General features: G+C 38.4%; 1 protein-coding gene across 1 annotated transcript in view; it reads right to left on the bottom strand.

The window, feature by feature from the left end:
• The window catches only part of NCKAP5 (NCK associated protein 5), a 369,194-nt gene that overhangs the window by 57,723 nt on the left and 293,305 nt on the right, over positions 1 to 18,166 (bottom strand). Inside the window, exons 11-12 of the mRNA XM_054278273.1 lie at positions 3,815 to 3,919; positions 218 to 406 (exon numbers count right to left, since the gene is read on the bottom strand). Of these exons, the coding sequence (XP_054134248.1) occupies positions 218 to 406; positions 3,815 to 3,919 (294 nt within the window). The remainder of the gene's footprint in view (positions 1 to 217; positions 407 to 3,814; positions 3,920 to 18,166) is intronic.

Raw genomic sequence — 18,166 nt, forward strand, 5'->3', positions numbered from 1 at the left:
ATAAATGTCTGAACAAATGAGGAGACTGTAAGTAAGCTGGAGTGATAAAGGAATCACTAAAAAAATTAAAAAGGGTGGTAATAGGTAGCTTAGTGACAACTGCTTTCAATATAAAAGTGAGAGGAAAGCATTAAAACTTCTGAAACATGCAGCTTTTCAATTAATCTTGTTTCAGATTAACTCAAACTAAAACATGAAGAAAATGAATTTGATTTACCCTTTTGCTTGTCTTTCCATCATTCCAAGTGTAGGAGGAACCACTGGAATATTCACTGCAAGCACTTGAGAGGGAGAGTTCACTGCTGCTGCAGCTGCTCCGAGGATACAGGCGGCTAGAGCCTGTCATATTTAATTGACTCTGGCATTTCAAGACAGGTATGCTGGATTTCACATTCTGCTGGCATTCCTAAAATATGAGAAGAAATTGAAATATCTTATGGGGAGAAAATGATCATTTAACTTCCCCTTGATTAAGAATGGCAAAGAAAGAGCAAGTTAGCCACTTCTGCCTTTCTCTCATGCAATTTAGCATCTGGTGAATTTAATACAGAGAAATAAATTTAAAATTGCTAACAGTTTCATTTGTCAGGGGGAAAAAATCCACAATGCTCAGTGTTTTCTTCTTTGTTCTTGGACTAGTATTCTGGTCTTATTGTAAAGATTATTCTGAGTCTATTTGAATTATGCTTCATACATAAGCAGCGTGCGCTGGTAAGATACAGAAAACAAAGTTATAAGAATACAAGTACATCTTGACAACTGCATTATAGCCCCACAATGTAACAGATGAGGCTGCACAGCCTGGACAAGGTAAATTAATTTAGTATCCTGAGCAGAATGTCCACTGAGAATGGAATCTCTCCATTACAGTCTAATTTTGGTTTCCTATCTAGTTCAAAGCTTTGTCTAAGAAACTCTCTGACGTAGGACAATCCATCTTCGTGTCGCTCGCAGACAGCTGAAGCCTCTTGCTTATGCAATTTATTGACACTTTATGGCTGCCTTTAGTACTTGTGTAGTTATCGCCCCTTTCCAAATGCAATTTCAGCTGACTGTGACTAAGTGCCAGCTTTGAGGAAGAGAGTAATGAAGAGTAGATAGCACTTTAGGTAAAATATTAAACCTCTGTAGGAGTAGCTAGGATGCCTTTAATTTGTTTTCAAACTAATATTCTTGAGCCTAACAGCGTTGGAGCTTCTTTAGTGTTAAGTGCACTATTCTCCAGTTTCCTCACAGAATCAGACATCATTTTAATTAGCAGGAACACCAGACATGACTACCTGAAAAGAGGTTGTAATGAGGTGGGGGTCAGTCTCTTCTCCCAAGTAGAAACTGATAGAATAGGAGGAAACAGCCTTTGGGGATGTTGAGATTGGATATTAGGAAGAATTCCTTGGCTAAAAGAGTTGTCAAGCAATGGAGCAGGGAAGTGGTTGAGTCACCATCCCTGGAGGGATTTAAAAGCTGTGTAGCTGTGGCACCTGGGGACATGGTTTAGTGGTGGGATTGATCTCAAGGGACCTTTCCACCCAGTGGTGGGTGAAGGTTGGATTTGATGATCTTAAGCATAAAGGTCCTCTCCATCCAAAGTGAGTCTATGATTCTATGCCTTCGTTTCATAAAACTTGTCCTTGGATTTCATTAAGGCCAACTGAAAGAATATTTATTGATTTTTGTATGTAGATATACTTCAAATTAATTTTGCTTAAATGAAGAATTTACACTTAGGAAGAAACAAGAAATCTAAAGTTTTTGAATCCATAAAAAAATTATCAAGGCTGTGTATGCCCTAGACTCAGCTTCCTCATGGAAATCTTTGGAACAACACTCAGTTTGTAGGCACTTCTCAGGCACTGACATGTTTGTTGGCCTTCTGCTAATTTCTTCCATTTATTCCCTCATGCTCCTCCCATTTATTACTACTGGGGTTGTACCTTTTTTCAGCTGCATGGGAGAGAGCAGGATTTTTACTGCTGAGGAGTTCATCAGTACAGCTGTTCATGGCTCAGCTGACATCATAATGTTCAGGTTTTGACAAACCTAACTACAGGGCAAACCATTATTCTTCATCACAGGCAAAACCTAGGAATGGGAAAATCATTTAGAGGCACCAAGAGCACATTTCACCTCTGGGAATTACTGGTACATGTTCTCCTAGGAAGTCAAATGGATGCAGGAGGAGCAGCCTTTAAATCCAGTGGCTCTGGGAAGAATAGCTCTTTCAGCGCCACAGGCAGGCTGATGGCTGTGTTTCTGGCTCTGAAGCGGATTTTGTTGTTTTGCTGAGACAGATGAGTCTGTGTTTCTGACATTGTGGTTCCCCTGTGAGACCCCTGCCCTCAGCCTCCTCAGCTGTGGCAGTGCCACTCCTGGGGCGGGGGATGCACACAGGCCAAGGGCAGCAGCTGCTTGTTCTGGCTGTTCCTCTGCACTTTGGCACTGGGAAAACACATCATGTGGAATTCTGCCCTTTATACTGACTGGGCTGTGTCCCAGCCATCACAGCATCCAAGGGAAAGATGCCTGCAAATCCTCTCCTGCAGGAGGAAAGAGATCACAGCACAGTGACAAGTATTGCCTTCCTGTCATCTTCAGCCAGTCTGAGAGCCTCTCCAGCCTCTCACTTTGTTTCCTTTGCACCTAAGACAGGAGAAAGGCATTTGGTCCTACTGTTTCAGCAATGGGAAAAAATGGAGCTATCCAAGCAAAGCAAAAGAACAGTATATTACTGCAATCATCTTTAAGAGAGGAGAAAATGTGCAAAAAATGTCATGTCGCTCCAGATTATGAAGTAGAGTATCCACTCAATTTCTAGATTGCATTCAGATCACTTAAGAGAGTGGAGTTTTCCCCTTCAATTTGCCTTTGTTCTCTAAATTATTCAAGAAAGTACTTTGAATAGCATGTTTATGATGCATTAATTAAATACATTTAACTTGCATATGGGTCTATTAACTGACATGGTGAAATTTTAATTTTTGTAATCATGACTTTTTAGTCATTACCTTTAATGAAATTAGAGTAAAAAGGCTTGAATGTAGTATTACAGTTTAAAAATGTAATTTTCCCTAGAAATCAAAGAAAATTGAAATAATCAGACCATTAAAGACACAAAACTATATTAGAGCAACTTAACCTGAAGGCTTAATTAAATATAATGCAAAATGTTGTTAGCATTTTTGTGAACCTTTGAAACAATGCCTTTTCATTAAAGTAGGTATTACAAGGGAGATTACATTTTTGTTGACACTACTATACTTCAAGATCAAAGGCACAAGCAGGTTCAATGTTCTGTTCTTGTACTCTTTGTTTCCCTGTGTGTGATTTTTGTTTTTTAAGCTACTTTTGTCTTTGACAATGAAACATGAAAGCCACGCTGGTGAACGTTTTGCCAAATAAGCACAAAGCTCACTCCGCCTGAAAAAAAAAAATAAAAATGCAGAGCCCATGAATTTTTAAAAGTTCATACATAATATATCATAAAAGTGGGATGAATAATACGGGGCACGGGCTTTAATAAAAAGCTCCTTGACCATTTCTCAGAGATTCTGAGATGTAATCAATACCCAAAAAGGTGTATGGGGGACATTGCTAAGATTTACTCTTTTTTTGCACACAGTGACACTATCTGCTCACTATATCAACCGAGGACACAATATTGAATTTCAGAGAAGAGAAGGAAGTAAAAGCATTGTTATCTGCCTCGACAGTGTTCCAATTCAGAGATCAGCTTTATGGCTCTTCCCTGCCACCAGACTGCAGAGGAGAAAAGGAGGTTCCAGGTGAGGGGAGCAAGGGCAGCACAAACACTCACGAGCATCTGAGCATCAGCACTTGGGGCTTGCACCAGGCCTCGGCTCCGTTCCACCTCTGACAGCAAATCCCCAGATGAGAGGTCCAAGATGCGTGAGTGGAGTTTCTGGGGGGACAGAAGAGAAGGACAAAAAGCATAAGCGTTTGTCAGACATTCAGCAGATCAGCATTTTTAAAATTCCAAACTCTGCTGTTAAATTTCAAGGGAAATGAAGAGCCTGAGGTAAAAGTGGATTTGTTCTAATTTGAAATGTTGCTCTTTGTGCTTACTTTGTCCAAGACTTCCTGTCTGGAGGACAGATCATCTTTCATCCAAAACAAACTCTACTTTTCCTTCTAGTCACTGCTTTGCAACTTATCATTACTTCACACACAACAATAACAAATGAGCACGAGCCCCACCATTATCCACAGAGTTTGACAGGTTTCAGGAAAAAAGCATAAAAATGAACTAAAAAATTAACATGCATAAATCAATCAACATGTTAATGTTGTTTTATTTACGAGCTGTTACACCTTGTGTGAATGATTGCAAAAGTGACCCTATTTTTAACCAGCATTGATCTGCTGAAGGCCTCCTCTGCACACATTTTAACTCAAAGTCATTAATGTCATCTGTTAGGAACAATTAATGTGAATAGAAAATAATTGCATCAGGGAACTGGGGACTCAGAGGATTTTGTGCATTAATATTCACATGCTGTTGGATTATATACACAGTTTTTCTCAGTTTTGCTTGGCAGGATGGCTGAGTTTGTGCCTTTCCCCCCATGTCCACCTGTACACTAATTCTAGGGCTTTTAGTCTGCATTAAGTCTGGTTTAGTTTAATTGCAGTTTCAATAAAATCCATGATTTATGTGAATGCCTCAGCCAATCACATAAAAAGAAAAAATATCTGCAGTCTTGTCAGTCCTGGGCCAGCACACCATGTAACAGGCAGCTTGGATCTGACTCAGGGTCCATTGAAATCAATGCAAAGGGACTAAAAAAATAAAATCCAAGAAATAAGGACTTTGGATCAGACTCTTTTCACTTTCCCATTAATTCTCTAGGTTTGCAACCTAAGAGACCACATTTACCCCCTCAGCTTGGAGGAACAAATGGTGCAGACCCCGGCAGGTGCTTTCCCAGAGGACTCTGTGAGGGATGCAAACCAGAGATTTGTGGAGGCTCTGTGAGTGCCCCATCACCCTGTCCATCCAAAAAGACTGGCCACAGAGGCAAAAAGAATCTGAAGGCAGAAGAGCCTCCACACAGTGTAGTAGTAGCTCTGTGCAGGGCCCTGAAATGCAAGTCACACAGTATCTACACCCAGCTGCTCCCCAGCCTGCTCTCTGGGTACCCACTGCAGAAATTAATCTGCCAGAGAACAAAGCAGGCAGCCATTCCCACAGCCTCTGTTATCTGCATGCTCTGCTTCAGGCTTCTATTCCAGACAACCTAGGAAAATTTTTAAAAAACTTCTAATTATGAATTTGGGAGTCATTTCCCAAGAGTTACTTATTCATCCAGGTTTATTAAGGAGGTACTGTCTGTTGCAGAGAGATTATGGAAAATATTTTCAATGACCAATATTCTGTATAAATATGTATTATCCAATATATTGTTGAATAGATGAAATAAAATGCTGCAAGCACTCAGTATCCAAGATACTTTTCATTATAAACATTAACTACATCCAGGTCATGTGTTTTTAACCTCAGTGATGTCTGGTTATTCAGTGTGCACCTTTCAAAGTTCTACCACTACTATTACTGTCAAGTGGTTGCTAGAGATTTAAACTCCAGGTAAAATGCCTGCCCAAAGTCACAGATTCACTGACTTTGTACATTTGTTCCTCTTGACAATAATTCCAAGTGCATCAGTGAGCCACCAGAGCATCCCACGGTTTTCAGAACCAAGAGTCACCAGTGCTATGAACAAATGGTTTGCAGACAAATTAATTACCTTCTCCAGGGAAACCAGTCACCTGAGATATTTTAGTGGAAGTTACAATAGTCAGATGATGACTGGGGACAGCTGAGATGGATGAACATTTATAGGTGAAAATGTATTTTCCCAGAAAAAAAAGGATTCTAGAAATAGTGCTAAAAGAATTTTACAATTGTAATACTGCCTTCCCATTTTTCCACTTTCCCATTTTATTACTTAAATGGGAACCTATAAACATTTCAATAAGGGAAACAAAATATTCCCCTACATCACCATCCAAGGAAATTTAGTGTTACTTACAGAATACAGAATCTGTCTCAGACATAAGAACAGAAATCAGTCAGAACAGGCAGAAATCAGAAATAATTTTTGATCAGTGATCAATGACAGCCCAGCTGGAAACAGCTCAGGGTTCTGGGGTCCCTCCTCAGCAGCTCAGTGTGACCCTGCACAGGGGTCTCACTGTGTTTGAGTCACTTTTGCCACTGTTAAACTCAGTGACTCTCTAAAACTGCAGTACCAAAGGCAAATCAGCAGACTAAAATGATTAACAAAGAAGGAAAGTGTGTTCTCGAGATGTATAATGTGATTATATTTCTGTATCAAATGAGATCATCACATTGGGAATAGTCCTCCCCACACATATGCAAATAAACTAACAGAGGTGGCCAGAACAATGACTAGCATTAACAAACAGCATAATAAAGTTTGAGGTCATTAATTAAATATAATCACACATCACTGAAGCAAGTCATTCAATTACAAAAGAAAAGCCTAAGAAAAAAGGTTTCTCTTTCATTTATTTTTCTTTTTCCTTCTCCATTGTCTAATTAAAGAGTGGGGAAAAACCCTAGCATTTGTTAAAAAAACTCATTAATGATGCATTCAAAATCAAGTAACAGATTGTGCTAACTATGTATCTTGATTCTGATTTCTTCTCAGATACACAAAATGTACTGTGTCCTTTATGGGTATTTTCAGATGGCAGTCACATAACTAGATCAAGGAGTTACTGCTGCCTTGAAAATTGTACAGTATTAAAATCACTGCTGATGCTATCGTGACACACGGCAACAAGAGGCAGCCACTGCACAGAATGACTTCCATGGAAGAGACCACATCAGTTTAAATGAATGCTTCACTATGAAACTGAGGAGTTACAACCATCAATCCAAGCTATCTGCCCCATTTCTTGGTGCCCTATACAATGATAAGGGGGAAATGAGCAATACTAGAGGCGCTGGGGAGTGCCTGGACCCTTCTGGAAACAGAAAAGCATCAGGATCACTGGGCTGCAGACCTGAAAATCCACATGGGACTGAATGCAGCATGGAATGGGCCAACTTCCTTGGAAATTACTCTGTAATGAGTAATACAGGGCAGGTATGGAGTAAAATCTTCGTTACATCTTAGCTTGACTGGACCCATATCTCTCCAGAATGGGGATGCTGAGAGGCCAAGGCAGAACAGAGGGCACTTCTCTGCAGGTGCCTGTGCCCAACAGCAGCAAAGCTCCTCCTCCACCTGTGAGATGATGCAGAAAAGGCAGTGCCCTTTGTGGTTCAATGCCAAGATTAACTCCTGTAACCCACATGAAAAATAAAAACAAAGTAATTGATAATTTAGGTGGAGACCTATTCTATCAAGTGCAATAGGAAATACAATTATCTGGCAGGCAGATAACCAATCCATCAGCCAGCAGGCCAGTTCCCCTCCCCCAGCAGTATTCTTATTAAGACTTTCTAGGAAGATAAAAGAAAGCTACTTACTGCTGGCACAAGGCAATATCACAGAGACTCCCCCAACCATTGTGCCTCCTGACTCTGTCTCTGCAGAATATCTATCAGCTCCCATCTCCTTTTTAAACATCTAATGGTCTGCAGCATTGCCAGAACAATTTTCAATGAATTATGCCAAAGAGTACACAGCTCTCCAATATTGGATGAGTTAATTGCTATTAAATCAATTTGCTTTGCTTCTCTCACATGAGCCAAAGTCTATCATTCACAAAATTCTCTCTCTAGATACCGAGAGACATTTTCATCCTGCTGCTCCATGCCAGAGCTGTAAATGTTTGGTGCATGTGGCCCTCTCCTGTCTTTGCTGTTTTTCAGGGCATCACAAACCTGAGCAGGCACATTCTGGCCTGCTTCCCTCTGTACCCAGCCACTGAAATTGGGCTGGCAGGGAAAACCTTCTCATTTCCACTGCACCATAAAGGCACTAGGGCACAGAAGGAAAAAATATTATTAGGCAAAGTATTTCTATTTTATCACTTTATGTAGAAGCATAATCTTTCATTAAACAAAATAATTGATTTTTGCAGTCCTTGGATACATTTCAGAGGGGAGGTTCAGCTGGAGATGAGAACATCCTTCACCTATCCCACCAAAAGTTACCTACAGTAGAACATGCACTGTTCAAAAAACAAAGTGTGAACTTCTCATCCACTAAATATTCTGGAATTAATGAGAAAATTAAGTATAGTTAAGCAAAAAATAATAAAACCTTCAAAAGTAGAAATCAACTTTTCCTTTAGACAAATAAGACTTTGGAATATATTATTTTGACATATGGAAATTTTGCATTCTAAAGAGAGCAGAACAAGTGGTTGTCAACAAAAACCAGTCAAATATGAAGCAAAAGTGAAAGCTGCAAGAAGATGCTTCCAATTTTTAAATTCTAATAATCACCAACATAAGAAATACACTTGCAACGACACACTGTGTACACGCAGAAATGCCTGATGTGTTATTGTATATAATTGGTATCACAAAACCAAAAGCATAATAATTATTTTCAGCTGTGGAAGTTATCTATTTAATAGAAAATTCAGAATTATTTCCTACTATTCACTTCCTATAGGCAGAATTTCATGGCTAACACTGTTTAGTAAATGAAAACCAGGTCTAGTGAATGGTATCCTTGTCCATGGCAGGGAGGTTGGAAAGAGATGAGCTTTTAGGTCACTTCCAACACAAACCAGTCCACAATTGTATGAAAATTATTCTTTCTCTTAATGTTGGGCCATGTTTAACCATTTACAGGACAGGGGCTAAAACTGGAGTGAAAAACTAACACCCTTTGACCATTTAAAATGCTTCTCTCTTATACAAAATAATTAGATGCTCATCACTTAGACCTCTTAAAGCAATAAATAAAGCTCTGCACAGGCAGGAACATCCCACTTCTGATTGTAAATGCAATGCACCACACTCAGTGAGCTTTTCTATTTCTCTGCTGCTACAGGGTTATTATACAGAGTTGCTACAGGGTATTTTTGGTGGGAGGAAAGGGTTAACACACAGTAGGTGAGCCCCAGGATAACTCTTAAAGTTGGAGACTTTTATTGATCCTACCCTCAGCTCTTTAAAATACAGGAGACAATCACAAAAGTGCAGCATTGCTCAGTGGTGATAGGAGGATGTGCTATACATAAGTGAATATTAAAGGATTAGCTTTAAAATGCATTTCAGTAAGCTAAATGAGTTCTTAGTACAAAATTGAAAAAAAAAAAAAAGAAGCTTTTAGCTAGCCCTTAAATTTCAAGTCTGCGGATCTAAATTTTCCATTAATCTAATAAAAAACTTTCATGAAAGTTCTAATTTGGTATTTTCCATCTGTTTTTGTTGTTTTTCCCCCCTACCAGGCACACTTTTCTAAAAAGCCTTTACAGAAGATGCAAGACTTTAAATCCAACTCCAGAATTAACAGGGGGTTCTCAGTTTGCTGGCAAATCCTCTGGGTGAGTTTATTGAGACTAAGGAAACATCCAAGACAAAGTAGAAGGATATGATACTAGAAACATTTGTATGGAAGATTAGGGTGCTAAAACAACATCAGAAAATCCTGCTAACAAGGCAATTCCAGCACAGAAAGTAAAACAAAGTTTGATTTGTTTGCAGAGTTTCCAAGCTTGCATCTCTCTATTACTATTGAGAGATCCAGAGATGGCAAAACTCAGTGAATTAGACCCAAAGTAACTCCAAAGGCTGGAAATTTATATTCTAGGGTATAAGTTGGGAGGTATTAAGCAGGCATTTGATGTACAAACACCAATAGCATAATCTCTCTGTATTCTTCAGAGAGTTGACAACATTATTGTAAGGCTAAAATTACTCCTGTTCCAAATCCATAGTTTTATTAACTTTTATAAACTGCTTTAAATAAAAGTTACATTAAAAGACACAAAGTAATCCCTTCTGATCCTGTTTTTCATTTTATATGTCTATCAGTGTTTTCAAGCTCTGAGATTCCAAAGTGTTTTTCTCATTTTAATAGCACTATGGTAGGAGTCTGTAAATATTGGAGTAATAAGAAAATGAGCTAATTTAATTTCTTAGGAAAATGCATGTATAAAGTTCCCTGTGGTTTGTAATTACTGTAAAGTCAACAGTTTACATCAATGACCCAGTAATCAGCTACTCAGAACGTGAATAATTAATGAAAAAATGTTCTCAACAAGCTTGCAAATGGAAGACTCCTTGGAGAATGGTGAAACAGCCGTACTGTGACAATATTATGTGCAGGAGAGGAGCCTTTTATTAGGTACATCTTTGTATTTTGTCTCTTATTTTTCTAAATGTCTTCCCATTGATCTAGCACTGCTCAGTGTGTCAGTTCCACTGTGCTAAACGAGGGCCAGCACCACGAAGGTGCTGTGAATTATGGCAGCACCAAAGAGTGAAGGGCACATTCTGCACATCCTGACACCTGCTGCTGTTACACTGCCCACAAACAAAACCATTTTGTTTTTAACACTTCAGCGTTGCCAGAAAGAACAACATTATACTGAATTTATACTTTATACTCAGAAACAACTTTATACTGAATTCCTGCAACAGTGAAGAACTATTCCATTAATCTTTTCTGGCATGTCCTACACATGCTATCTATGCTTCAGCAGTAAAAAGGTGGGCTGGTGTTTTATTATTTCAGTGTATTTAAGAAATGCTTTAATATAAAAACACAGGAGAAAAGGCTCACTTTTGCAACAGTTATTGCTTTATCAATCCTTTTATGATTAAAAGATACTCACTAATTCCAGAATTTCATACAATGACAGCCAGTGATATTCCAGGCACAACATAACATTGGTCATTGCCTTTTGTAATTCCTACAGTTTAAAATCCATTTTCACATTCACTTTCTGACTATGCCCCAAAATAATCTAAAAGAATTAGGCAGACCTCAGTGAGATTTTCTTATTGACATTTATGTTGATCAATGTTGGCTCTACCAGAATTGGAATCTACAGATCAATTCCCTTATTAGATTCGTTCTCAGTGCTGCCATGATCATTTTATCACAGAAGCTGCTGCCATCAGATGCTGCTTTATCACTCCATAATGGGATAAGCTGAAGCTTTCCTCTGGCATAAAGCTGGAAATGATAACTGTCTGAAGTCTTTTTCTTTCACAGATTTTCAAAAAATGTCCTAGTTAAATGCATAGGTCTGCTTTAAACACTATTTTCAACTGAATTTACCTAAGCAGCAGAAATTTCTGTCCACAAGGAAATTCCAGTTCTCAAGGTGTTAAACAAACCCCAATGCTAACACAGGAGGCTGCCTTATTAATCACTTTCTTCTTGCTGAGCCTACGAGCCAGATGACAGAAGAAAAGAGAATGAAGATATAACAGAAAAATAGAAATGGTCTCAGGAACAGTAGGAGTTTTATATGGACACACAAACACACGTGCAAACACTCCAAAATAGCACACACAATACATACACAAGGTTTGTCACAAGTGCTTTATCTGGTTTTGAAAAGATGCAGGGACATGGTATTTTTAGTGAGAGTGGTGTTACAGCTCCTGTTGAGAGAGGAGTTCATCACATTAATTTAAATCTCCGATAAAATAAATTAGCTTTTTTATTGCCAGGTTGAACTACAGGGCTATGATTGTTATGTATTGCTACAGTCTAAGCCTTAATGGCATTTTAGCCCTGTGGTGGTCAAACAGAAACCATTTCAAACCTTCTAAAGGCTATTAAAACATGTGCAGATGTCTGGAAAATTAATACTATTATCTAACACTAACCTTTTGCCTGTAGGAGGAAAAGGAGAGAGAGAAGGCTCAGGAAGATGTTTTAGATCAATACCTGGCAAGCCAGGAGGGCAAGCTCTGTTTCACAGGGAAGTTCATTGGCTGTGAACGGGGGATTCAAGTGAGCAGATTCATCCTTATTTGGATTTCACTGAAATCATTCATTTACTCAAAAAAAGAAAAAACTTAAAAAGAGATGGGCATTGTTTTTACAATCCTTCCTCACTGCTGTTTTCCAAGGTCCAGCAATCTAGGCACTGGAAAGGTTCATTCATTTAAATGACAAGAGCACAAATTTGTCAAGGTTAATGTTGAACAAGCCATATTTTCCTTGCCTCAGTATTATGCATTAAAAAGTTATTTCATTCCTCCCCCCTCCTTTTTTTTTTCTTTTTTTTTTCTTTTTTGGTGTGTGTAATACTGCTGAAATGTCGTGTGGATTGAAAGGAGTTTAAAAGTAGGAGGAGAGTTGCAAGAACTACTTTTATTGTTAGTTTAAGCCTTTTACATACTTATTTTCTCTCCAACTCTAATGCATTGTTTATGTCTCTGACAGAATAATTTCTAATAAGAAGAGACTTTTTTTTTGAATACCTGGATACAAGGTACTTGATTCTATTCCTTTTCCTCAAAGCACTTAGTTAAAAGCATGATTTAGAAAGAATAAGTGGGTAGATTCCCAGCTGGTAGGAATGATTGGCTTCACTTCTCCTACTGAAATGAAAAGAAAAGAATTTCTGCCAGGACAGGAATTACCCCATAGGCTTCCCAAACTTCTACTCCTTTTCAGAAATAAAGCTTCTAGATGGTCATAAATGTGCATTTCCAGTGGGATTTTGTGACGGTGTTCACAGGGGTCCAAGGAAGAGGGAAGAGATGAGGATCTGACTCCATGTTTCAGAAGGCTGATTTATTATTTTATGATATATATTACATTAAAACTATACTAAAAGAATAGAAGAAAGGATTTCATCAGAAGGCTAGCTAAGAATAGAAAAAGAAGGAATGATAACAAGAGGTTGTGTCTAAGACAGAGAGTCCGAGCCAGCTCCCTGTGATTGGCCATTAATTAGAAACAACCACATGAGACCAATCACAGATGCACCTGTTGCATTCCACAGCAGCAGATAATCAATGTTTACATTTTGTTCCTGAGGCCTCTCAGCTTCTCAGGAGGAAAAATCTTAAAGAAAGGATTTTTCATAAAACACATCTGTGACAGTATTTCATTCTTGGAAGTCCCAAATCTGACCACAAGACCTCCAGATGGCACTTCAAGTTCTTCAAGGTTTATCCTGATAACACCAAAATCTCAGGCGTGTGTAGGACCCAGCACAACTCTGGAGACTTGATGATCTCAACAAGCAGCTCAAACCTTGGCTGTACCCTTCTGGAATTCTACCAGCCTACTCTGAAAGGATGAGAAACCTCGGAATGACCTCAGCACCAGGCAGGCTGGCCATGCAGGCCAGGTAAGGCTGAAGCCCAGGTGAGGAGGGAGAGCTGGTGCTGGTACCAGCAAGGAGGGGACATGGATGGCCTGAGGACACAGCCTGCACTGCCCATGCTCATCTGCACCTCCCTCCCAATGCCCCAGCCAGCAGGAGAACCAAGAGATGTAAAATGCCAGTGACAGCTCCTGGAAGGAAAGGCTCCATATCCTACAAGCATTATTTAGGACCTAAACTGCCCTTGGCAGGGCTGGCATGCGAAAATCCCCTCTCCTGGCCCAGGTTGGGAGTTTTACCTCTGGCTCAGGTGGTTCAAAGCTGCAAACCTCTCAGCAGCTGTCTCTGCTGAGGAGAAGCTGTGCCAGCCAGCCCCTGCCTAGGAACCTGTGCCCTTGTGAATTGATCCCTTTCTCACTGTGGATAAAAGCAGGGCTTAAGGAGGTATTATACAGGAATTTCTAAAGGATCAGCTCCCATTTTGGCAGTAGCTAGATTTTTACAAGAGCTCAGCACAATGCATGAGCTCTTGAAAGTCTGGTCCCATGTGAATGAAGGACCTGAAGACCTAAATGAAAGGTTATTTCATTTGTTATTCCCCCAGGAGCAAGTACCAGGTGACAGGGCAGAGTACACCCATATTTCTAATTATTGTCAAGATCTCCTAGAGATCATTTAGTCAAATAAATCTAAGTGAGTCTCTAAAACACAGTGCTAATCTCTGATTCATGCTCACACTTGCAGCATCTATAATTCATAATAATTGTGCCTAGTTCTGTGTCTGCGCCTGCATCTACTGTACAGGAAAAGTACACAAGGCTTATTTAGAGAAAAACAGTTAATAGTAAATAACAGAAATTTTAAAAAATGATTGTGCATTTCTGCTTTTAAAATATAACTGAATATAAAAATTTAGGACCAAAACACTACAAAATTAAATAGCTCATTTCTGAAATTGTATGAGCTGAGGAGTGAAGAGTATGAGTATGAGTATGAGCTGAGGAGTGAAGAGATGAGCTGAAGAGTAGGAGTATGTTTGAGATTTTTTTTTAAAGCACTGCTATTAATTCATGATGCCATCACTTTGGCAGTCTGTTTTCCATACTTCTAATGCAGTAAGATGGAGTTTAATTCATAATGTGGAAGATGCCCTTGTGATGCACACAGGACACAGACAAATCACTGCCCCTTCCTGCACCCAGACACTGCCTGGTGACTAATGGAACACAGCCTGCTCACATCTAGAGAAAGAAAGGAGCAGGGATGCAGTCTGAAGATGCTAAAAATACAGAAAATCTCCAGGCTGTCAATATCACATTGTTAAAGATTTAATGACAAAGGTAACTTTTCCTTTCAGCTCGTCCTTATCAAGAGAGATTACAGATGGTAATTTAAGAGTTAAGGCACTAATGGACTCTTCAGTTTCACTGAGCACCTCGTGCTGATTTTATCTTGCAATACAGTATTTCACATTCTCAGCGAATCAACAGAGATTTAGTCAATAGTGCCACGGCCTTTGGATGAGAATTTGAATCTTACCAGTATCCAAACTATCATTAAAGAAGATAGGTCATTTGGGAAACAAAGGAGAGCATTAGTGAAATTCAATACTAAAAGATGGGGTTGGTTCCTTAGGTGTTTTATGATTCATTATGAGTAACATTTTATTCTAATTATCAACCCTTTCTTCTATGGGCAGTATCTGTAAAAATATATAAAAAATATAAAGTATATCAGAGGAAAATTATTTTTTTCCATAACAGATGGCAACAGAAAATACCTATTGAGTAACCTTATGTGCTTCAACCCACTTAGCATAATGTTAGTTTGTTTCATTTGATGGAATGTGTAATTTTACATTACTAGCAATTCACTCTGGCCTGATATAATCTGAACAGTTGAAATGTTATGAAGCAGATCACTTACTGGCACACCTACTTCTCAGTAAAAAGAGCCATGATTCTGTATTGCTTCACATCTTCAAAGTGCCACTGCACTTAAATAACAGTAACAAAACCACAGTAATAAAGTAAAATATGAATGAGGTTTTATATGTATTGAGTGTAATAACAGATGAAATTCATCATCTATTATTTGTTTCATATATGCTTTTGCACAGTTATCCTTTCTTTAAATCTCAAAGTTTTAAGAAAATAAAAATGAACTACATACTTGGCTCCATTAGCACAATAAAAGGAAAATCATAGATCTATAATAATAAAGGTTATAATTCTGTAGTGCTTTAGAATTTCAATAGATTCCCATTTTGTCACAAGACAGAGTCCTTTAAATCTTGGAATTAATTTTATACATTCTTTTGCTATTCCATTTGAGAGTTACAGAGTGTGAAATAGGCACCATGATGAGAAAACAATTATCTGCACACCTGTTGTTTGAGCACACATTTAAGCAGGATTTGCAGAGGTTACTATTTTATTCCACTATGAAATCCAAAAGGGGGGAGGCTCTAAAAGCTGACCTGATGATATGAACTTGCACTTTTATATGTAACATGTGGCTTGTAGGTACCACATCACACACTGTGATGACATTGGAACAAATCCATGCTAATTTTTGCTATCAGAATGTCTATGATTTTTTTTTTCCATTTAGAAAGGAAATGAGCGACTCTTGGCTTAAATACAACAACTATATATTAAAATAAATAAATTGCAAACTGCAAAACAGAAACATATGAGTAACTCAGAGTTTTCACAAAGTTCACAACTAGCCTCTAAGCAGCCTCTGTACTTACACTTGACCATTTATGGAGGGATTCACATGGAAAGTTGCTAATAAATCTTGTTAATATATTTAACAAACAGAGCAGGCTGAAAGAGCAGCCACAATTTCAGCATTACTGTAGGTTAAATATAACTGCATGGAATAAAAAAGCATGTCTTTTTAATGTTTATTAAGAGGGAAGCACAGGTTTGGAAAGGTTTGGAAAGGATTACAGCAATATTCTTTCCTATTGTGGAATTTCTTCCTTTTTAAAATTTATTTCCATATGGAATACCTGGAATGAAGGAAAAAAACATGAACAATATTCTTGGACTTAATTACTCTGTCCACATACTTGCTTAGGGTTCCAAATGCCATATTGGATTCCTGCCATCAGGTGGCTCATCACTGATAATAAAAATCTATGCATAGAATAAAGAAAAATTGTTGGTTGACTCAGTGTCAGTTGCTTATTTTTCTTTGTCTAAAAACTGGCAGCAAAATCTCACTTTTGTTGTCCAGGCCTGTCACATCAGTACAGCCCCACCATTCTCCTGACATGTGCTTACTCTCTTTGCTCTTGAATAATGCCTTCACATTTCTTCAAAACTTGAAAAATATTGCTCTCCTCAGTCAAAATCATTCATAAATACTTCACCAAGGATCACTTGTGGCTTTCCTGAAGATTATTTGCTCATTTGATTTGCTGGTTTTGCTACAGCTGTAGCAATTTATTTTTATCAGGATAATGGAAATGGCTCATTTTTAGACTCAGTAACTGAAATTTATCTATTTAAAATTGTATCACAGAATGTCATGTTTGTGTTGACATTGGTTTTCTGTGGAACCTCTCCAGGCTGGTTAAAATACTTGGACAGAGGAATGCTGAACAGCTGGGGGTAATTTTCTCTTAAATGCATTATCATTCTCATCAGATCTACATGCCCTCGGAGCTTAAGTTAATGCTTTGATTTTGTTTGAGAGCAAATTGGTAGGAATTGAATTGCTGAAGTAAGGGACAGCAGTCTGACAAGAAGGTAAATCACCAAAACACAAATTACTGATGGAGCAGGACTATCAGGTTGGTTCATCTAAGCTCCTCATACTAAAATACTTTCTCCACTGACCCTCTCACTGTGATCTGTTGTGAGGGATCTTGCCCTACCTCTCCTCTCATTTCACCATCTCTAACAAACATTTTTGTGTTCCTTTATCAGCGTGCCTATCTGGGAGCTCCTTCCAGGGCTGGCTGCATGTCAGATACACCACCAAATTCTTTCAGGTATTGTTCTGCTGCTGCTGAGCATTAAAAACTACATTATATGGTTTAGGGAGATGAGGTTGAGTTTCTCCATAAGGGGGATGTTTCCTTTCTTTCCCTCATCACTGATTTTTTGGTCACCCTTTTATCTAACCAATTGGCTCTCCTAAATGTTTTATCTCTGTAATATTTCTCCAGCATATATTTGGAGCTGCAAACAGGACAAGTAATAAATATGGTTTATAATGTATTATTACGTGTTGATGATTTAAGCTGAGATGAAATACAGACATTCAAAGTTTTATATTTCTGTCTTCTCAGATATTATTGGTGAGTGAGGACATGGAACAAACAGTAATTAGATAACAGTATACTGAGTTAATGCAAGATTGGAAATAATGACATCACCATCCTCACATGAAGAATTTTCTTTAATTTGTTGTTAAAAGTCTCCAAAAAATTGAGTGTTCCATTCTAGATCACTGTCCTGATTCCTGATATACAGAAGCATTCTTACAATTTCTCATGGCTGCAAGGCTGGAGGCTGATGAAGACCCTGGGGCAGGATCTCCATGACTGTCACTGTGCACTTTGGTAGCTTTGACCTGCAGGATTAATCCAGCAGGGCAACAGCCTGAAATCTTTTGAGCACCATAAATAGAATAAAATCCACTCTTACACATCTTAAAAGGGGTTCTGATAGCAATGTAATTCTTGGATAAAGGTTAATGTACTATTTTAAACTTAATATATCTCAAACATGCTTTACATTTAAGTGATCAACTTCTTCCCTGTTGATACAGCCCTGGAGATTGTCTTAACTTGCAAGAAGTATTTAATTACTGCTGAAGAAATTAGCAGATCTGGGATTAATTTCTCCTTCAAGTCACCAGTCCTGATTTGAGTAAGGAAATATTCACTACAGATGCTGCCACA

This window comes from Melozone crissalis, unplaced genomic scaffold (assembly GCF_028551555.1).
Source record: "Melozone crissalis strain CALT ecotype California unplaced genomic scaffold, PUWL_Pcris_2 ptg000023l_1, whole genome shotgun sequence".
Taxonomy (NCBI): Eukaryota; Metazoa; Chordata; class Aves; order Passeriformes; family Passerellidae; genus Melozone; species Melozone crissalis.